The sequence below is a fragment of the Diadema setosum genome, chromosome 18, assembly GCF_964275005.1.
Source record: "Diadema setosum chromosome 18, eeDiaSeto1, whole genome shotgun sequence".
Classification (NCBI taxonomy): Eukaryota; Metazoa; Echinodermata; class Echinoidea; order Diadematoida; family Diadematidae; genus Diadema; species Diadema setosum.
Window position 1 is genome coordinate 33,216,769 of NC_092702.1, and position 23,327 is coordinate 33,240,095.

At 40.0% G+C, this 23,327-nt stretch overlaps 1 protein-coding gene across 1 annotated transcript; it reads left to right on the forward strand.

Annotated features, from left to right (window-relative positions):
* The first annotated feature begins 2,125 nt into the window (after positions 1-2,125).
* Positions 2,126-17,684, forward strand: LOC140241601 (uncharacterized). The gene is made up of 9 exons (XM_072321336.1): positions 2,126-2,348; positions 3,039-3,187; positions 6,417-6,540; positions 6,999-8,396; positions 10,362-10,440; positions 12,027-12,148; positions 13,134-13,192; positions 15,450-15,533; positions 16,348-17,684. Exons 1-9 carry the CDS (start codon positions 2,155-2,157, stop codon positions 16,476-16,478), a joined length of 2,340 nt encoding a protein of 779 aa, XP_072177437.1. The 5' UTR covers positions 2,126-2,154; the 3' UTR covers positions 16,479-17,684.
* Positions 17,685-23,327: the final 5,643 nt, after the last annotated feature.

The window sequence follows — 23,327 nt, forward strand, 5'->3', positions numbered from 1 at the left end:
AGAGATCGAAACTCAGTCATTGAAACTCCCAAGAGAAACTATTTATGTAAATGTATGTCCCTATCCTATAGATCCTGGTATCGCTTGAGATCACAAGTTCATGAGAAGTTCATGACTTAAATAGTAAATAACTTTGGTGATGATAAAAGCATGGCCTTGGGGAAGTGCAGCATTGGCCAGCACCAAATACCAAAAATATTGCCCTAGATTTATAGTAGTATTAGTACCACACAAGGTACCAGTATAAAAAGATAAACACGAGCTCAGGTAAAAGAACAGGAATTTTATTGCTTGTAATGATAATTTCCCATGGAGTTACCTTCCTGCTATCTCAACTTAATGTATCATTGATTTTATGATGTACGCATTCTACTCTTGCCACACCACAGTTGGTGTACATGTTGTACGTACAGTTGAACCTCTCGTATCCGGACAAGTCGGGACCGGGGCTCATCCGGATAAGGGATTTGGCCGGATACGGGGGACTCAATGCTTTATACATGTACATATACATACACATGTACTGATGTAGCCCATTGTAGTACCACATGTAGTAATGTGTATACTGCAACCTTTTCATTGTTACTCTCAGTAACAGACCCCAAAATAGAGGTGTATGTTAATGTTGGAAGTAATATGTAATTCATGTGTGTTTGTGTAGGAGTTCTCAAGGAGTTGGGAATCCCCCTTTCCTCCCGTAATTATTAAAAAAAAAAAAAAAATCACGGCGAGATTGCGTCCGTATAATAGAGAGATCCGGATAAAGGGAGGCCGGATAAGAGAGGTTCAACTGTATACATGTACTTTATATGATTTGCCATGAGCCATTGCACACAAACAAATTGAATTTCCTACATGAATAATTTGTGAAATTATCTTACATTCATGTACCAAACCTCGGGGTTAGTGGGGGCCCTCGTGGGGGTACATGCTAAGGGTGATTTCTATGACAGGTTGAGGTTGTGTGGTGTGAACAATCAGCTGTATAACAGTAATGAACCAAATGAAAGATTGGGGGTGTTTTTTCTGTGTTTTGTGTAGATGAGGTGTCAGTAATCCTATTTAAAGGTGGGTTCCACCTTTGATTACCACCACCTTGTAGTACTTTTATTTGGGATATCTCGGCCATTTCGACTCTGATTTTCACAAGATAAGATTTTAATTCTTCTTAGAATTGTATCATGCTCTTTAAACCCATTAAGGACAAGTCCCGAGTATAATCGGGCAGGTGTCTGTGGGAAATGCGTGTTGTGGCAAAATCAGTCCATCCTCAACGGGTTCAAATTTTATAGAAGTGGTATATGATTATCGCGCAAAAAGTTGAAACCCGAATCCCAATCTTAACCAAAACTACCATCACTGTAAACAAGGAAGTGCCTGTTGGTAGATGTATTACTTGCCCCACAGTGAGATTCAGCTGCCCTGGGCAGGTGCATTTGTAGCTCCCCTGGGTGAGTGATGACCACCCCCTCTGCTGTACTCTGCATGCAACCAGGGTGACCAGCAGTAGTGTGACATTGGTTTCAGACAGGCAAATAGCACTCACTGCTGTACAAAAAGAATGACTCGAGAAAGGTGTCTTCCACGTCATTCAGAGTAGCGCTCAGTCATAATGACTGTGAGATTCCATGCATGATACTCATGCCCATATTTTCTAACACACTGCCCCTGCTTTCTCAGTATGGTGAACTTCCCCTTCTCATACTTTTTCTTCATCTCTCCTCTGTCATAAGTTTATTTTACTCACAGAAGAAATGTATTTGACACCATCTTGCTTGTTCTAAAGGGACACCCCATGGTAGTGTGATCATTTCCTTTGCACCAGCAAGAGCTTCTGAGTATTTGCCCTTGCTGTTTGACTTTGTAGTGGTGTGTAAAGATACTCACTACGTTGTGTATACCTGTAAGAACAATGAATGATGATCTTCAACATACTTTATTTCTTCTTCTTTTTTACTAGATGCTGGTATCTTGAACGATTCTTCCTTAGTGTTGTTAAAGTAATAAGGAAGATTATGTCGTGCGGAAGATTGTTTGTGTATGTGTGTTAATTATATTATGCAGAGGTTTACCATGTGACTTGTGTATTCCCAATTGCTTTCATGTACATACGTACCTCGACAGACGAGCGAGGGCGCTCCAAGGCCAAGCCTCATGAACGACAAACAGGGACTGCTGCGCCTCATGCGCAATGAGGGCTATGACCTCAGCAAGTTTGAGCTGGTGGCCATCCCGGAGGCGTTCTCCGATGCGTCCGACTGCGACCAGATAGGCCACAGCGGGCTGCTGGAATACGACGGGATCCTTGAGGAAGAGTGTGACGGCGAGGATAGCGAGTGCTACATGAGGTAAGGACCCTTCCTTGAAGGAGGAAGGAAGAAAGGCAGTGAAGGAGGAAGGAAGGAAGGAATGAAGGCAGTGAATGTGGAAGGAAAAGAGATTAAAAAAAAAGTGTAGAGCAGAAGATGGAGGAGAAAGATGAATGAAAAGGGAAGAAGAGGAGGAAGATAAAGGTAGATGAACAAAAAGAAGAGCACAGGAGTTTGCAGAGGAAAGAAGGAAAGGAGGATGGAAGAGGAAAAACGTGAATAGGGTGAGGAAGAAAAATAAAGGAGAATGAAAGTGGTGGACAAGGAAGAAAGAGAGGAAGTGAAAACATGAAAGCAAGTAGGAAGAAGAGGAAATGTATACCATTTTTACAATAGGTGAGTGAGAAATAAAAAGATGCGACCAAAAAAAAAGTGGGACAGAACCCGAGTTACTGGCTTTTTGGGAGGAGTACACCAGCAGCAATTCTACGTAGCTGAAAATTCATGGTATTAAAGAAAGACATGCAGATAATCATCAGTGGTAATCAAGCAATGCTTTGATTTCTGTTTGTGTTCTGTACATGGCCTCAAATGTTTATGCAAGCGAAAGAGTTGTGTATCAAAATTTTGAAATGCAGTTGGAATGGTTAGAAACGCATGACCTCCTTGCATAGTTATATCTCACGTTCAACATGTGGATCAGCACTTTGGCATTTTGTAATCTTGCAGCGAGGCGAACGCGACTGAAGAGTTCAACGTGACCATCGAGCATGTTGGGGAGGACATCGGGCAGGAAACCAATGACATCCATCTTCTGGACGTTGAAGAGCAGCATGGCTCCACGAGGCAGTTTTGCAAGGAAGACATCTTGGATATTGGTGAGTCTTGTATGGATGAAAAGGTGTCCAAAGGACATCACCTTTGACCTCTTCAAACCACACTTTTATGATACTGTACTGGTGTAATCACTTTGATTAGAAGGGTGTCGGCTCTATTTTTGCTGTAGTGATGACTAGGTTTACAATAAATCTTCCTTGTTGATATGATATAATCTTTGATTTCGCACAACGATACAAATTAAAATGTAAGAAAAAGAAGCATTTCCGTGCATTTTGATTCAAGAAGATTCGTGACCTACAGAGCCATTGAATGCAATGCATGACACAACTAGAGAAGCACTCTGAGAGCGCAGACCTCCGCCAAGCATGCAGCCCATTTCCACCTGCACTGATCTTGTCTTCCACAGAGATCAGTGATTTCCACCCATACGTACTGCATTGTGTGCTGAAAGCCGCCCGATTTCCCAATATAGAAGCCTTTGTTACGTCATAAACCCTCAGCTGCACCGCGCGCCTTGCCCTAGCACAAACTAGAGCACGCACTTTAGTGCACGCATGCAAACCTCAAATACAATGTACGCGCAGCCTGAACTCCCAAGTTCATTGACCCTACCTGCCAAAATATCAAAAATCCTTCATAAATTCCCCAAAAATTCTCGGATCACTACCAAAAGTTAATCGTTTGTCACTTGTGTCATTCTAAACCTTTCCTGCAAGTTTCATCTCTATCCGTTAACTACTTTTTGAGTTATCTTGCACACGGACAAACGAACGAACTAACGAACTAACTAACACACAAACCAACGGTAACGAAAACATAACCTCCCCCCTTAGCGGAGGTAAATATTGTTTATTCCTGACCTTAATGAAAACCCGAGACACTCTTACAGGGCTCCGTAAGAGAGTCTCGGGGAGTAGCATCCCTGCCCACCAGAGCTAGTTTTCCACCACATTCCTTAACCCTAACTAGGCCGGGGGGGGCCTTCCGAGGCCCCCCCCCTCGACGTTCCGCGCGATGTATCGCTAACGTGAAAAGCTATCACCGCGACGTTTCATGACTTTTTTCTGTCGAGTCTCCCGCATCTTTTGACACCAAATTTGCGATGCCCGGGCGCGCGGTTCCGAAGTTTCGCATAAATATGTACATGCATGTCAGACCAAAAATTGCTCAAAAACGTGAATTCGTGTACAATTTCAATGGAAACTGTGCTTACAGTCAAATTTCATAAAAGCATGATTATTTTGGGGTTATATTGATTAAAATCAACTAATAACACATTTTCTCGTTCGGAACAATGTCGCGGACAAGTTTCATCGAAAAAACAATGAAAAACATAAAGTCGAAAAAACAGAGAAATACATAAGAAATTCAAAAAACAAGAAAATACTTAAGAAATTTTTTTGGATGGCTCAATTTTTATGCCTCCGCCACGAAGTGGTGCCGGAGGCATTATGTTTTCGGGTTGTCCGTCCGTCCGTCCTTCCGTCCGTCTGTAATGAATTTTGTGGACAAGGTAACTATCGAAACCTGTTGAGGTATCCTGATGAAACTTGGCATGTATGTGTATTAGGGGGTGAAGTTGTGCCTATCAACTTTTGGGTGCACATGCTCAAGGTCAAAGGTCAAAAGGTCAAGGTCAAATACATAAAATTTCACTAATTCCACCATATCTATTGAATGCCTGAAGATATTTTCTTGAAACTTAGTGTATACATGTATTACCCAATTAAGATTCTCTGGTGAAAGTTTGGGTCATGAGGTCAAAGGTCAAAGGTCAAAAGGTCAGGGTCAAATACATAAAATTTCACTATTTCCACCATATCTATTGAATGCCTGAAGAGATTTTCTTGAAACTTAGTGTATACATGTATTACCCAATTAAGATTCTCTGGTGAAAGTTTGGGTCATGAGGTCAAAGGTCAAAGGTCAAAAGGTCAAGTAAAAATATTAAAACTTCTTTTTTTTCTCCGTACCTTGGAAAATTGTTCAAGGTATCTTCATGGAACATAGTATATATACATGTACTGACTGGAAGTGATTATCTAGAGAATGTAGGGTTCATGGGGTCGAAGGTCAGGGGTCAAAGGTCAAGTGCAAGACTTCAAAATTTTACTATTACCCTCATATTTATGCAATGCCAGCAGGGTTATTTCTTTTACACTTGGTGTATGTGTGTGTAACCTAATAGAAATTCTCTGGAAAGTTTTTTTTTCTTCTTTTTTTGTCTCAAAGGTCAAAAGGTCAAAGATCAAGTGAAAGTGCTGAACTAACTTTTTCCTCCATATCTCGGAAGTGGCTCAAGTTATCTTGAAACTTAGTACATATACATATTATGCATGTTCTACCTGAAAGTAATTATCTTATGAATTTTAGGGTCAAGGGCCAGATGAAAATGGTAACAATTTACTATTCAATTCAGAAATTGCACTTTTTCTCCACACCTGTACCTTGAAAATTACTCAATGCCTAAATGTATGAATGGGTCAAAGTCAAGTTAAAGTCCTTAAATCCCCAGATACATGCTCTCCTATTCATCCAATTAAACCTAGGTCAAGGAAGGTGAACATTCAACACATTTGTGACAAACTTGTCATTTCAATATTTTGCCAATTTTGTGAAAATGTAATCACACATTGTCCACATGTACTATCTAGACCTATTGGGAAAATCATGCATTATGGCGGAGGCATACCAGTCGCCAAAGCGACATTTCTAGTTTTCTCTTATATTTGCTTAGGATACTAAAAAGAATATTTACACAAAAAAATGTGCCCATTTCAGGCTTTATTTAGTGATTTATACCAAATTGTCTGATTTCATGCATCATTATGCATAAATTAGCATAATTTAGCATAAATGACAATTTTTCAAAAATCTAACTTCGTAGTACTTTAGATTACATCATTGGCAATGTGCGTGCCAATTTTCGTCGCGATCGCGCGGTCGACGGCCGAGATCTGGAGCCCCCCCGGCTCTATGATCTACCTAAATAGCCCGGCCTAGTTAGGGTTAAAAGTCGTGGCAGAGGTACTGGCCTTGAGACTACTCGTGTCAAGAAACTGAGGTTGGGGGTCAGCAAGATCATGCTTCCTTTAGAAATCCCAGCTCCAATAAACCGTCACGATAAAGGGATGAGGTATTTAGGACTAGATTAAATGTGGACGATGGTGTCAAGTAGTATATGCCCCAGAGGCAGAAATTTCTGTGTTACATTCTGCGATCCACTGCTCATTGCCTCTTTTCTCTCTCTGTCTCTGTAACATGAAGGAATTGAAGCAAGCGACCTCAACAGTCTGCTCGAGCAGTTTGAAGAGAGCGAGTCGCCAAAGAAGGTTGCTGAAGCCCCGCCAGCTGTGTGCACAGATCTCCCACAAGGAAAAGAACCCAAAGTGTGAGTTTCAATTCTAATTTGCTTCATTTGAGTATTCAGCAAACAAGAGGTGCACTGATAGCCTCTTGAGGCAATTCATCATGTTTTGGGGCATTCCTTTACATCTGTAGGTGAAATGTAAGTTATGATTTTTATGAGGATTTCAGTTTACAATATCAAGATTTGTTCAATTTACCTGCATTTGGGATACGTCAATAAGCTTGGGTGACACTTTCATTTGGCTAATACAGTCCAGCTGTTCAGATAAAATACCTTCATAGAGATCAACACCAACACATCTTACTAATTTCTTTAACTCCCAAGCATTGTCTGTCATGTGCAAAAATTAGTGATTAATACAAAGATAATTTGATTTGCTTGACATTGAAATTGTGAAATGTGTAAAGTTGGGGGTATTCAATTGAATTAGGATTTACTTCTGTTATTTAAATGACCCTTTATTTTCATTGACTTCACAGAAGCAGAGATCCAAGGCCATTTCGAAACCCAGAGGATGTCATCAAAAAAATTGCACCAGTCAAGAGGAAAGCTGCTATTCTACTGGAAACACAGGCACTGCCGCTTAAAAGAACAAAGGCCAAGGCAGCAGTGGAAGGCAGAAAATTGTCAGACACACCCAATGTGAGCCATGTTCCACAAGCCAAGGGGCCTGTAAAGCCCTCCCCTCAAGCAGAAATCCAGAAGGCCATCCACTTAGCCAGGAGCAACACATCATCGCCCATCCCGTTCAACCTCAAGGCTCTCATTCCGGCACCAAAGTACCTGAGCATGGAGCATGACTACTGTCTGAGCCCTGCTGCCTCGGAGAAGAGCAGTGCCTCGGACGTCGGAAGTCACATGTCCAAGGAGGAGCGGAGAGCCTACTACAAAAACAAATACAGAGTGAAAAAGAAACTGCAAGGATACGAAAGCCCCAGTTTAAGTCCGTCAGTCAGCAGCTCCCCTGCGAGCATGTCACCGGCCAGCGGGTCGCCGAATTCCCATCAAGAGGAAGCAAACGAGCAGGCTCCCGCTGCAAAGTCGCTTTGTCCAAACCCCGTACCTTTGTTTGATAAGATACCCGCATACTTTTCTAAGAAGCTGCTGGTCGGCATGTACAAGGAGATTGACCAGGACAACCCCAATAAGCCAGTGCATCAAGCCTTTGACCAGAGCATCTTTGTCATGAATAATAACACTGAGGTGAAGGAAAACATGCATGCCGGTCAAGATGGTGAGCGGAACTCGCAATCTCATTTCAGGCGTCGACGCCGGTCTTCACTGCGAAGGTCGAAGCCTCGCAGAAACTCACTCTCTTCCCAGTCGGATTGCAGCTCCTGTTCTGACGACTCGTACAGGAAAAGTGATGGTCACAGTTCCCCTCTGAACTCTGGGTCCCAGAGCTGGGGCCGGAGGAGGAGGAGAAGAACCAGAAGCAGCATGTGCTCTGCAGCCTCCCGATCACGGTCACGATCTCGCTCCAGCTCCCGATCTCTTTCCCGCTCATCGTATAGTTCCCCTGATTCCCGATGGCGCTCTCGCTCACGATCGTTCTCGCGTTCAAGGTCACGTTCGCGTTCGTACTCTAGGTCCAGGTCGCGCTCTTACTCCAGATCACGATCCAGATCGCGATCCAGATCATATTCGCAGTCGCCCCGGTATTCCCGATCAAGATCGAGAAGCTTCTCGCGGTCACGGTCAAGATCCTTGTCGAAGTCAAGAAAATATTCAAGACATACACGTTCATATTCTCGGTCACCGTCTAGGTCACCCTCTAGAACTCGATCATCAGTGTCTCATAGAAGATCATTGTCAAGAGCAAGATCAGAGAGGTCCAAGTCACGTTCAAGACGGAAGAGTGGCAGAAGTGAATCAAGGTAATCGTCAGTTTAGATGTCATGCATCTATGTACCCGAGTATCTGTGAACATATAGGATATAATAAGTACAAATGGTATGCTTATGAGCCTTGGCACTGTGTTTATAGGATTTTGATCTTGCTCTTTGCAGAATGGTGTTGTCTATTGTTAAATGTATACAGTGCACTCCCGTTGTAATGAACACGGTTATAACAAAATTTCAATTACAATGAACTAAAAATTCAGGCCCCGACATTATCCTCTCTATGTATTTTTATTATGCCTCCGCCAACGAAGTGGCCGGAGGCATTATGTTTTCGGGTCGTCCGTCCGTCCGTACGTCCGTCTGTCGGTACGTCCGTCCGTCTGTACGTCCCTCCCGTTTTGTTTCTGTCGATATCTCAAGAACCGTGAGGTGGTTTTGCATCAAACTTGGCATGAGGGTATATCCTGGGGGGATGATATTTTGTTTGGATTATGGGGTCACGGGGTCAAAGGTCACAGGTTATTTTGTGAAAAAAAGGTTGAAATTTCATGTTTTTCTCCATATCTCGCAAATGGTTCAAGGTATCTTCATGGAACTTAGTATATATGCCTGTACCGATGGGCAGTGATTATCTAGGGAAGTTGGGGGTCATGGGTTAAAGGTCAGGGGGTCAAAGGTCAAGGTCAACTCCTCAAAATATCACTACTTTCCTTATATTTATGCAATGCCTGAAGGATTTTTTTTTTAACTTGATGTATGCATGTATAACCCAATTTTTTTTTCTGTGCGAAGTTTCTTGCCAAAAGGTCAAAGGTCAAAAGGTCAAAGGTCAAGTGAAAGTGCTAAATTGCACTTCTTCCTCCATATCTCAAAAGTAACTCAAGATATTATCATGAAACTTACATATTTATGCATGTTCTACCTATCAGTGATTCTCTTTGGAACTGTGAGGTCAAAGGTCAAAGGCCAGGTTTAGATAATACTATTTTACCATTTGATACTGAAATTATACTTTTTCTCAATACTTTGAAAATTACTCAATGCATAAACTTATAAAAGGGTCAAAAGTCAAGTAAAAATCATCATTTCCCCCAAATACCTGCACTCTGACGTTTTATTCATTCATGCAATTGAACCTAGTTCTAAGAAAGTGAACATTTAGCACATTTGTGGCAAACCTGTCATTTTAATATTTTGCCAATTGTGTGAAACTGTCATCACACATTGTCAAGACATTGTACTATAGACCTATTAGGAGAACCATGCATTATGGCGGAGGCATACACCAGTCACCGTAGCGACATTTCTAGTTGCTTTATTTGTTTGGTTATAACAAAATATCGATATAACGAAAGAAAACTGCCAGTCCCGACGACTTCATGATAAGGGGAGTCCACTGTATCATGTAATGTTTAAGTAAGGATTGTAGAAATCAGAAAACATTTGAGCATGCACAGCAGGATAAAGGTCAGTCCATAAGATCAAGGTCCACATGAGTGTACTTGATCAACAAATGAGTATAAAGGACAAACTCGTTTAACAAGGTGATCTTGTCAAGGAACTTGGTAATGGTTCATTGACAGATGTATTTTCAAAGCAGATTGTAAGTTCCAGCATTTTGATGTGATACCCTGAAGTTGGTGTTTTTTGTTTGTTTGTTTGTTTGTTTGTTTTTTGCCATTCTGTGTGTACTCGATAGATTCCTGATATCTGAACTTGAATGAAGAAGCAATGCTGCTCTTACTTGATCAAATAATCTTTTATGGGCTTACTTGGTAATGGAACCCCTATCCCTCTTCTATGACCTATGAAATATTTGTTACATTCTGCATTTTTTTTTTTTTTACTCTGCCCTGAAGGATGACAATGGCAATTTGTGATGTCTTAAAGATTGCATATATGATATGTTGTTTAGATGTTTGAGAATACAGAGAATGAGCAGAAAGAAAGACATTGCTATGAGTCTGAACACCCGCCCTTTTGCCTTCCACTCAATAGGTCGCGTAACCGCCATGCATTGGGTCCCTCGTTTGACCCGAATGAAGTCAAATACACTGAAGAACAGCTGCAGGAATTTGTGAGTAAAGTCGTGTGATAATGATTGTTATGTTAATGAAACTTAGAATAGTAATTGTGGTTTTGTACAGGACGATGCTTTATTATGGAGATTTCTAGTAGCACAGACATGTTCAGCTTAATGATTCAAGCTTTAAATCCAACAAGCCTCAAAATGTGAGGGATACATTCATCACAAATCTTCTCTCACCAAAGTGGGTGGTTCTTTGAGCCATTGACCAGCTACCAGTCATTCAAATAAACTTCTCATGTACGTCGCTTTGAAATACAGACCCAAGAGTTAGGTTGCCTCAAAGAATTCTACATGTATTTCTCTTATTTTTTTTTTCTAAGAAAATGTCGTTCTTTTGAAATGATATCCCTTCTCCGTGTTTCCATTGACAAGATTAGGACTAGACTAGACTAGGCCCGCCAGATCTCGGCTGTCGACCGCGCGATCGTGACCAAAATTGGCACACACATTGCCTATGATGTAATCTAAAGTACCATGAAGTTAATTTTTCAAAAAGTTATCATTTATGTTAAATTATGCTAATGTATGCATAATAATGCATGAAATCAGACAATTTGGTATAAATCACTAAATACAGCTCAAAATAGGCACATTTTTTGTGTAAATATTCTTTTTAGTGTCCTTAGCAAAAATTGTGCCTTCAGAAAAATTTCTTAAGTATTTTTTTTTTATTTGTTACGTATTTCTTTGTTTTTTCGACTTTATGTTTTTCATTGTTTTTTCAATGAAATTTGTCCAAGACATTGTTCCGAATGAGAAAAAATGTTATTAATTGATTTTAATCAATAAAACCTCAAAATAATCGTGCTTTTATGAAATTTGCCTGTGAGCACAGTTTGCATTGACATTGTACACGAATTCACATTTTTGAGCAATTTTTGGTCTGACATGCACGTACATATTTATGTGCAACTTTGGAACCATGCGCCCGGGCATCGCAAATTTGGTGTCAAAAGATACGGGAGACTAGAAAGAAAAAGTCATGAAACATCGCGGCAATAGCTTTTCGCGATAGCAATACATCGCACGGAACGTCGGGGGGGGGGGGGGGGGGCTCGGAGGCCCCCCTCCCCGGCCTAGTTGGGGTTAAGCTACACTGGGGCACAATGTGTTTACACTACAGTGTTAATAGCATTTTTCAAATGAATGCAAATGATAACATATTGTTTTTGTCTGTTCATGCTCCATTGTAAGGTCATTGTGCACAGAAGGTATAGTACAAAATGTGCAATTATGCAAAGTTTATAAGTAAATTTTTCTCTTCTTTTTCTGTCTTCACTAGGATTGTCCATTATGAATGCCCATCAATCTTAAATGATGGAGACTTTTTGTTTGTGTTTTGTTTTGTTGTTGTTCTTTGTAACAGGGCAATTAAAGATGGAAGTTCACAGTATTTGTCAAAATAACAGGTTCAGGAGTGTAAATGCTGATTTTTTTTTTTTGGGCCCCTTTTTTTCTCATTGTATTTTCATGATATTCCATATGTTCAGTACCATTCTTTTCAAAACATATATGCTCTCATCAGAAGCTATTAGCAGATGATTTGAGATTTTTGATTGATGTTCTCCATGCAGGCTGAAAGGCGAGTGGTATATGTTGGCAATATTGATGCCGAAACGAAGAAGATTGACCTCTACCAGCAGTTTTCCAAGTTCGGTACTGTGGAGAAGGTCACCCTACATTTCCGAGAGGACCAGTAAGTTTATCGTCTGTCATACAGTCCTTGGAATTTGTTCTTCCAGCATATTATATCTAGGATTATTATTATTCTTTTGCCACCGACATAAGAGGGATTCCTACTGAGTATAAGAAGCCATACATTCACCAGCCAGGCTGATATAGAGGCTAGTCCTGCGTGTCAGTATGGCTGAACTAAGACACAGAACCAAGACACAAATAGTATTGTACTGTAGTTCATGCAATTACTGTAGTTTTAAAATGCAATTACTGTATACACCATAATTTAGCTTGTCAACTTTTTTAGCAAATTGGGACTTTCTGATGATTTGCAAGTCGTTAAATTTGTGATCTTGGAGTACAGTAATGAACAGAGAAATTATGCGTGCACATACATTCATGTCAGGATCAGACTTAATGTTTTCACGCTTTTGAATTTGCGAATAGCAGTGGACTAAAAAAATTCGCAAAAACAAAAACTTCACAAAATGTTCGTCCTGTACAGTCTACTCTTATGTGCCAGTTTTCATCCACAATAAAGGTCAACTGCTTGCACCCTTCTGGGGTGCTCAGATTTCCAAGATTCTCCAACAGGGACACAACTTGCTCAAGTGTAAAGATAACTCTGCCAATTCAACCTTGTTTTAGTGCTCATTTATTTGGAAGTAGATTTATGACCGAAGAGAACATTCGTAATGTCAGTCTCCTTTCCTCCATACCTTCTTTTATTTCGAGCACACATCGTATGTGTTGACACTGTTTGTGAATTTATATGGTGTTGAGGGGGTAATATATATACAAGTGGAGGATGTTATGTGTGGAAAACTGACCAAAATTTGACTGTTTTACATGACGGTCATAATGGTCACACTTTCATGACTATTGGTTTTAGGGACACCATACCTATTTATGTGAAGTAAAGAATGTGAGCGATTTTTACTGCTGTCACATTATACTTCTGGACCTCTGACTACATTGTCATCTTTATATTCTCTCACCTACAGGGACAGCTACGGTTTTGTGACCTTTCGGTATAAGTGTGATGCTGTGGCAGCAATTGCAGGTAAACTTCTTGCCCCTCCAAAATTTGATAAGTAAGCTCTTTGCTGCGTTAAGCAGCATGTAGTATTATTGAGAGGAAATTTGCCTAGTCAATGGAACAACTTCTTGTTCTCATAGGAGGGTATTTAGTGAGCTTGAATTAGAGCAGAACAGTGCACAATGGGGATATTCAATGATAATTTTTATGCCTCCGCAACGAAGTGGCCGGAGGCATTATGTTTTCGGGTCGTCCGTCCGTACGTCCGTCCGTCCCGTTTTGTTTTTGTCGATATCTCAAGAATCGTGTGGTGGTTTTACATCAAACCTGGTATGAGGGTATATCCTTGGGGGATGATACTTTGTGTGGATTTTAGTGTCACAGGGTCAAAGGTCAAAGGTCACAGGTTATTTTGTGAAAAAAAATTGAAATTTCTTGTTTTTCTCCATATCTCGCATATGGTTCAAGGTATCTTCATGGAACTTAGTATGCTTGTACCGATGGGCAGTGATTATCTAGGGAAGTTGGGGGTCATGGGTCAAAGGTCAGGGGGTCAAAGGTCAAGGTCAACCCCTCAAAATATCACTACTTTCCTTAAAATGCAATATGCCTGAAGGTTTTGTTTTTTTAAAACTTGATGTATGGCATGTATTACCCAATATATATTTTGGGGGAAGTTTCTTGCCAAAAGGTCAAAGGTCAAAAAGGTCAAGTGAAAGTGCTAAATTGCACTTTTTCCTCCATATCTCGAAAGTAACTCAAGGTATCATCATGAAACTTACATATTTATGCATGTTCTATGTAACAGTGATTCTCTGTGGAACTGTGAGGTCAAAGGTCAAAGACCAGGTTTAGATAATGCTATTTTCCCATTTGATACTGAAATTATACTTTTTCTCAATACCTTGAAAATTACTCAATGCATAAACTTATAAAAGGGTCAAAAGTCAAGTAAAAATCATCAGTTCCCCAAATACCTGCACTCTGACATTTGAATAATTCATCCAATTGAACCTAGTTCTAGGAAAGTGAACATTCAGCACATTTGTGGCAAACCTGTCATTTTAATATTTTGCCAATTGTGTGAAACTGTCATCACACATTGTCAAGACATTGTACTATAGACCTATTAGGAGAACCATGCATTATGGCGGAGGCATATCAGTCGCCGTAGCGATATATCTAGTTTTTAGCTCACCTGAGCCAAAGGCTCAAGTGAGCTATTGCGATCGCCCTTCGTCCGGCGTCCGTCGTGCGTCGTGCGTCGTGCGTCGTCCGTCGTGCGTCGTCCGTCGTGCGTAAACTTTTACATTTTTATCTTCTTCTTGAATCAGAATCAGGAGTGCCCCCCTTGGGACCCAGGGGAGGGGGGTGGGGAGGGGTCCTAATGGGGCCTAAATTATACATTTTCATCTTCTTCTTCTTGAGAACCCCATGACCAATTTTCACCAAACTTGGCAGGTAGTATCCCTAGGGTGTTAGGATCTCAATTTGTTAAAATGGGCACCATGCCCCACCCAGGGGCCCCAGCGGGGCCAAACCCCCCAAAATGAAGGAATCTTTAAAAATCTTCTCTAGAATCAGAAGTTATAGAGCTAAGATAATACTATGAGTGAGTACATTAATGACTGTAGTTTCAAGTTTGTTCATAGCAAATCCAGGGGTGCCCCTCTTGGGGGCAGGGGGGGGGGGGGGGGGGTTGGGAAGGTCCAAATGGGGGCCTGAATTGTACATTTTCATCTTCTTCCTGAAAACCTCATGATGGATTTTCGTCAAACTTGGCAGGTAGCATCCCTAGGGGGTCAGGATCTCAATTTATCAAAATGGGCACCATGCCCCACCCAGAGGGCCCCAGGGGGCCCCCAATCCCCCCAAATGAAGGAATCTTTAAAAATTTCGGCCCTTATTGTACATTTTCATCTTCTACTTGAGAAGCCTGGTCAAATTTTAGTAGAGCTGTGAATAATTTAGATTAGTGACTGCGTGAAAGGTGAACTTGCGATACTCAGGTGAGCGCTAGACCCGCGGGTCTCTTTTTTTTTTTTTTTTTTTGGGGGGGGGTCTGTGATCTGAGAATGTCTTAAGTGATTAATTATTGGCTCTATAATATATATTGATCCCTTTATAACTTGCTTTTCCATCAATGTCAAATTTCCATAGAATGTTAACCTTTGGATTTACTGGACTTCTTCAGTGTGCAAGGAATTGAATGGTTATTTGCAGTTTTACAAGGAAATTGAGATTGAGCAATTTTCCCTCCCATTTTTCTCCCATTTTTTAGCGGGGAATGATCCTCACGGACCGCAGTACGACTTGTGCTTTGGAGGAAGGAGAAAGTTCTGCAAGACAAAGTATGAGGATCTTGGTGAGTGGAAAGTTCCAAATGTTTGCAGGACATTGTCTGCGTGTGTGTTGTCATAAATGGCTTCATTGGCAGTATTGTAGTGTTTACTCCAGGCTATGGAGGATACATTTTGCACCAGGCATATGCCTGTTTGTTCAGAGTATTTGAAACAAAAAAGCACCCTCTTTAGGCCCTAATGCACCTGCTCATTCTGCATATTTAAGACATGTACATACGCGAATAGTTTTCACACTGTTCAAATGGGGAAATTTGAAAGTTTTTATATGTATCCTCGATTGATCAGCTGTGGTCAATGAACTACACGTTCTGGTTCTGCAGGGCTACCATTATTCCTGTACTTCTGAGAAAGGTCCCCAAACTGAAGTGAAATGATACCTGGGTGTAGTAACTACAGCATAAGCTTTTATTTCCGTGAATTTCACGAATCGCTATTGGACCGCAAATTTAACAACACATGAAAATGTTGCCATGTGCTTGGGTAATCGTGTATTTACAGTAACTGTAGCCTCGGTATCAATTCGTAAAAACATCTCTGACTTTGTACGCAGAAATAACAGCTTATACAGTATGCTGATAATGATTATGGATATGTGGCATGCTGTCATGAGGTTGGTAGTGATGATTATAATGATAGGAGTGACGATAATATGATGTCAGATAAATTATGCTCCAAATTTATGGAATTTAAGATTTGTACAGCATGATGCATTCTTGATTTTCATATTCTTTGTCACATCATTCATTTGTAGCAACAGGTTTCTTCTGCAAGTACTCTTTCACGATTCTTTGTCTCTCTTCCCCCCTCCACAATCAGATTCCCTGACGAAAGCCTCGGAAGAGCTTAAGTTTGGTTACCATGGAAATGCGAAAGCGATGGAACCAGCGGCAGAGGAGAGCGAATTTGATAAGTTGCTCAAGGCAGCCATGAAGAACACGAAGAGATAACAGTACCCCAGTCTCGGTTATTCCCAGTATTTTTTTCCTTTTTATGTTTTACACCTCATGGTCTATATAGTAGTGGTAGTTATCTGTTATGTTGTCATACAAGTGCTGGAAATTAGTGTGTAAGTGTGTGTGATTACTGTAAAACGAGGAATGTTCACATGCATTTTGATTTCACAAATTTTGCAAGAGCCAAGATTCGTGAAATTAAAATGCATGTGAAAGTTCTTGTCTACACTATACGCATTGAATGTTGGAGGCAACGTGTGAAAATTTCATGCCGCGAAAATATTGGGTAATTGTGTATTTACTGTCTCAGTATATCTACTGTGTATCTACTGTGTATCTACTGTCTCAGTAGAGGCTTTGAGCTGTGGTACCATGAGAACAGTATGCTTTGTTAACTGGGACAAGATTTATGTTATGCAAACATAATTAATGTTTTACTGTCTCAGATATTCTCAATGCTGTAATTTAAAGCAAACAAAAATAGTCAAAGCAGCAGCAATTTCCAGTGTGCCTAAGCTGTAATCACAAGTTAAAACAGACAACAACAAAAAAAAACCAGTCATGATTATTATATGAATCATAATGGTTAATCACATTTGATATGGAGAACGTCAAAATGCTGAAATATTGCCTTTTTTCGTGTAGGATATTCCTCTTAAATGTAGTGCTAGTGGTAGTGGTGATATTAGTTTCTCTAGAAAACTCCTTTTTTTTTTTTTTTTTCCTAAATAATGTGTAGTTAGAATCATGAAATATGAGATCTATCACAAGGCAGTCAATTTGAGGAAGTAACTACCTTTCGGTAATTTTTTGATCTTTCTACTTAAGTACTTGCTGTGAAGTTGTGCAAGGAATTATGACCAACACTTGTACTTGATGTACTTCAGTGCTTACACATATCATTTCAAAATGTTGAAGGCTGTAAGAGAGAATTTGTAGACATATCACATCAAAAACAAATGTGCATGCCCAAGTATGAATTATGTCATCTTTAGAAGCACATACTTTGGTGATACTTGGAGCAGATGTGACTTCGAATACTTTGAATAATTGTACCACGATGTGTGGCATACTTAACACCACCATTTTGTGCAATGTGGGTGGTGTTGGGAAACTTTCAAATACTGGAGATGCGAATCACTCTGAATAAGCAGTTGTTGGTGCATTGGTCCTTCAAATGCCACAACTGGAGATGTTTCTTTCAAAGACCCCGTTTACAGTGCGAGGCTCGGCCGCGGCTCGGCCGAGTCCAGCCCCGCTTCAGTGTAAACGCGCAAAAGGCCAAATGCGAGGCCAAAATTGGCCTCGCATTTGGCCTCGCTCTGGAGGTGGTCTCGGCCGCGGCCGAGCCGCGGCCGAGCCCGGCCTTTTCTTGGTGTAAACGCAAACTGGGCCAAATGCGCGGCCAATTGCGCGGCCAGTTTTAGTCTGGCTTCCAAACCCTCTGCCTGTATCTTTCGCTGTTCAGGATATTAACCCCCTCAACGTCGAAAACTAGTATAGTTTTAAGGTGGTTTTGTCCTGCAAAGGATTCTTTCCTTCGGCAAAGGCCTTTGCCCGAACGGCGACTTCGTCGCCACGGAATTCATTTGGCAAAGGGTCTGAAAACCAGACAATACCAAATTGCATTTGTTTACAAGCAGAGCGCCACTACGACAAAATATTGAAAGGTTTGAATCAAAAGCGCGGCCGAGCCCAGCAGTGTAAACGGACAAAATTGCGAGGCTCGGCCGCGCAATTGAGGCCGGTCTCGGCCACGGCCGAGCCGCGGCCGAGCCCGGCCTCGCACTGTAAACGGGGTCAAAGTTTTGATAATATGAACAGGGTACTAGTCAAGTGGTTGGTTTACTGAAAAGTGGCTCATTATTCTATGGAAGTTTGTTCATAGTGAACCACACTTTTTACATACACATTCCCATGCATCTCTCCCGTCCCTGAGACTCAAAGGCCTGAATTCATGAAGGTGGTTTAAACTTAGACCATGGTGCAAATTTAGACCATGGTCTAAAATAAGCATGAAATAGGTGTACCTTTGACATGCATATATCAATGCATGTTTGCGACTGGACATCTATTGACGTACACAATCTGTCAATCGTATTTACGTAGAAGAAATTCGCATAAAACATGGTTTTAAACCATGGTTTCAATTGTACCACCTTTGTGAGTTCGGGCCATAGTGCTTTAAACACATTATAGGAATGTACTTTTTATTTAATGAATGTTCCCCCCACCCCCATCTTCACCCAATGTGGTAATCATGATGCAAATTCTTTCATAAATAATAATGGTAATCTATAGACCAGTAGATTTTCTTTATTTTCTATGTTATATTAGTGCTTTTTCCGCTACAAAGGGTAGCCTATTATCTAGGCGGAGGATGCAGCTATTGTCTTCGCTAAGGGATACGGCGAGACTACGAACAGTGGAAGTATCCACCACCTCTATCTACTCTTCTTGCTCTGGTCGTTGTTTTCTTATGATCAACTGTGAATCAGTGGCAGTTATTCGTTCGAAAACTGCCACTGATTCAAAGTTGATAATTAGACTACAGCAAGACGAGTGGATATAGGCTTTGGATGCTGTGCGCACATCCACTGTTCGTAATCTCACCGCATCAGACACATCGCTTTACAAGAAAGGTTTGCTGTAGATCTAGCAAAATGGCAAGAATGCTAAAGTGTTGTCATAAAAAGAAGCCTCTCAGCTGGTGTGGGAGCATAGCTAACTGTACAGTAAAAGGATTGTGTGAATCACATATCACCTGAGCTAGGGCATGAAGCATCATTACCTGATATGAATAGGCATTTGCAGTAAAACTCTTGTGTTATATGCAATGCTTACAAAAGGGGTACAGTCTCTCAAGATATTTTGTGAAAAGCTGTTCAGTGAACAGGCATATAACTGCCCCACATGTGGTTTCTGTGAAAATTTCTGCTCCTTCAGTAGACATTTACAGCTATACCTCATTGTTAGGCCTCTGCCGCCAAAGTCGCTGTCGGCGTTATTTTTTGTATATTCTTGATCATATTTATCAAATATCTGGTAGATGAGTAAAAAAAAAAAACCTGTGTAATCAAACCTTCTTGTAAGGGCTCGTTTTTCCAGTGTGTAAACCCACTTGGACCATGCAGTCAGCTACAGCTGTAGTTTCAGCTCCCTTGCAGAGAATAATTTTAAAGACCATGCATAGTAGTGACCACATGTTTAAAACGTCCAGTGGGGATTTATCTCCTGTGGGCAATTTTTCACTATGTATAATGGGTACATACTCCCACTTCAGCCCCAGATATAGTGGCATAAACTTCCTGTTCCCTATGTAACATCTTCCTGTGTATCACAAAGCAGCCGTACTCAGTTGAAAAACAGACTTGTAGACCGATTACTGTATACGCCATATATTTCACGAGTCTAAATTTTCGCGAATCCGGAATTCCCGACGATTTCGTGAGTGGTTAAATTCGCAATCATGGAGGCCTGTACTGAACAGAGAAGTGTACATGCGTATGCACATTCACATCAGGATCAGAGTCAATATTTTTGCGTGTCTTTAATTTCGCGAATAGCACCTGACTCGCGAAATTTGCGAAAATAAAAACCTCGCGAAATATTCGGCGTATACAGTATATGAGAAACCAAGAAAGAAACATAGTTATTTTGTACCCTGGTATAAGTAAGACAGTAACATCCAGTGAGCCTATGAATTCATGTGTGTACAAGAAGCATCTACAAGTGTATGACAGATAATAGGATTGGAATCAAAATGGTCACCAACCTGTATGCTGTAGCCACCAGTCTATAAAATCCAAGTCACTCCCTTTGTTTCTTGTGACTGGTTGCTATGCTAGATTTTAATGTATTGACTACTTAAATATTTGAGACATGTCTCAAATTCATATGCCCAGAAGTCATACATGATCAGAGTAATGCAGTGGCCCAAGTAAGTTTACAATGCTACTTGTAGATGTGAATAATCCCAAGCAGTGCTTACTGTTTGTTGGATGTTTTGTAACTGTATGGGGAAAGAAAAATTGTAGCAAACAAGCAAACTTAAATTTAACGTATTTTATAAATTGAGAGCAATATGATTGCTCAGCATTTCATATTTGAATTAATGTGCCAATAAATGTGTTTTGTGTCTTAAGGGAGAAATCCCCTTCCCCTTTTAACTGATTTTTATTTTAGTTTCCATGTTTGTGTACCAAGGTGTACCTTTACAGTGGAGTAAATCTGTAGCCGTATGTATGTGTGTATCAATTCAACGAAAAATGTTTTCATGAAGCAAATGCTAATTGTTTGTGAATTACATGTACTTACCTTCAAGAGAATAACCACTTTCTTTTTCCCAGATGCTGCATATTTCCATTGTCTCTATGATTCGCTGTGTGCTTCAGAATTTGCACAAACATTTTCCATATTTTCTAAGTTTTGTCTGTGATGTACATGTATTGAAGATGATATTCTAGGTTGTGTACAGTATGTTAGGTGATGTTTACACTTTGACTCAGGAGTTGAATCACAAGTAAGAGAGAAGGAGATGTGTATGTTCTCTGCCATATTTGTTGTGGACAGACAATTATTATGAATCATTGTTTAATTTGATTCAAGAATTCGTGGCAACGATCTCATTGAAATGAGTAGAAGGGGAGTATACTGTAAGTTACATGCAAACCTCTGTTAATTTATAATGATTTCTGTTTTAATTTATGCTTTACTCGTGGAAGCAAGCAAAGGAGGAATGTTCTATTGGTGATAGTGACCCCCATCATGGAAAGTACTTGAATTGTGCAACATTAGTTTTGAGTTGTTGTTGTAGAGGGATATGTTTGACAGGCACACAAGGCAAACATTATATTACATATTATACTGTTCAAGATGAATGGCCACATTATGGGAATTTTATTTCATTATTTACAATTATGGTTATTGACAGATTTGTGTGTGATCTGTTTCTCTATTTTGAAATATCCCTTTACTTCTTTTACTTAATTGATATGTATCACTTTGAATTTCAAAACTTTTTTTTTATTTACCTTTATATGTTTTTTCTTTTGTTGCCTAATACTAATATACATGAAAGAAGTGCCAGAAATATCTGAAGATAAGTGCACCATTATCCATTATCAATTATACATGTTACTGTTAGCATGTATTTTGCCATGTTTATTGATATAATGTTTGTAAAATCTTACCATAGACTGATTTATTTTTTATCTTAGGTCTGTGTTTGTTCATTTATGTAACACAGAAGCACTCCTTTAAAAAAGATAGTTGATATGCATAGTTAGTAATAGTTGATATGCATGGAAAATCTAAAATGTCAAAACCGATTTGGAGTAGAATTGAAATATTTCTTTCTTTCTGTGAGACACGTGAGCATGTCATACCATTCTGGAGGTATAAGATTAAATGATGAGTAACGAGTCACTGCGTGACCTTCAAGTTAGTAAGAAAAACTTGACAGATAATACATGTATAACAAACACAATAACCGGGGGGCCAAAAGCTGAAAACAGAGGTCGAGTTGCACTCTCTCTACAAACTAAGTAGACCATGCTTATTTTCAAGTTTTCATTGTAACAAACACTATTCCACTGGTCTACCTCAAAAAATTTGTTGCGAAAGCCTCCAAATCCAAGATGGCGTCCAAGATGGCCGCCATATTTACTGAATTTGTTATTTGAATGATAGAATTCGATAGAAACATTAGATTTCAATAAATGAGATGTCATATGAAAGAAAATAAAATTATCTACAAGTTGATACCATTTTTGTGGGTTATTGTTATAACTGGATTGAGATTTTAAGGAAAAAACACTCATTTTTTGACATTTTTCTGAAAAAAAGGAAAATCATGAAAATGCTTGATTCAGCATAAATCAAAGAAAGACTGAAGGATTATCTTGAAACGTTTCAAGAATTTTGTTTGACATATAATTAATATTTGGAGAAAATTAGAAGACAGTACCACTTTCGGTTCAGGAGTTATAATGTCTCAAACTTGAAAACTCACTACGTAAAAATGGCCACTTTAGTTGTGACAAAGACCTTGTTGGTCATAAAAAAGTCTGCGCGCGCCAAGACTACTACACGCACCACTGGCACTGGCGCTTGTAGCAGTGCCAGTGGTGCGCGTAGTAGTCTTGGCAAATGCAGACTTTTTCTTTGACAAACAAGGGTTTGTGCCTGCAAACTAACTTTTCATACCAAGTGGTAGCTCAGGTGATACTGATCGCTATTATTTCAAAGTAGATTGTTCTGAAGCAGATGAGATGAAGCAAAAAAAAAACAAACATTTCAAATAGAGGTAATAGCTTGAAACTTGGCACCAATCTTGTTGTAGATAGTTTAAGACAGAATTTAGATCAACCGCTGACAAAAAAAAAAATCAAGATGACAGCCATCAAAGTTGACATAGTGTATTGCGCCAAATTAAATGTATTATTTCGATTTTGATACAATTTTGTCTGTTGCGCTATCTTAAACCGTCTTAAGTTTTTATGGACATATTTTTAAAACCAGTGATATTCTACTCTCCGAAAAAAAAACCCAAATCGAGTGGAAGTTTTTAATTTTGATGTGAGGATTGAATAACAGAAAACGGTGAATTCAGAGTGAAATTGGAGTGACTTTTGAGTGAAAATGTTCATTTTCACTCATTTTAGAGTGACCTTAGGCAGGGCCTCACACGAACTTTTATTTTTGGTGGCCCAAAGGCAAATATCCGACCTTTTTCGTTGGCCCGATCAGGCCACCAAATTCTTCATTTCTGACATTTTGTTGGCCCGACGTGCGTTTTTGGTGGCCCTGGGCCACCGGACCACCGTTAGTGTCGAGCCCTGC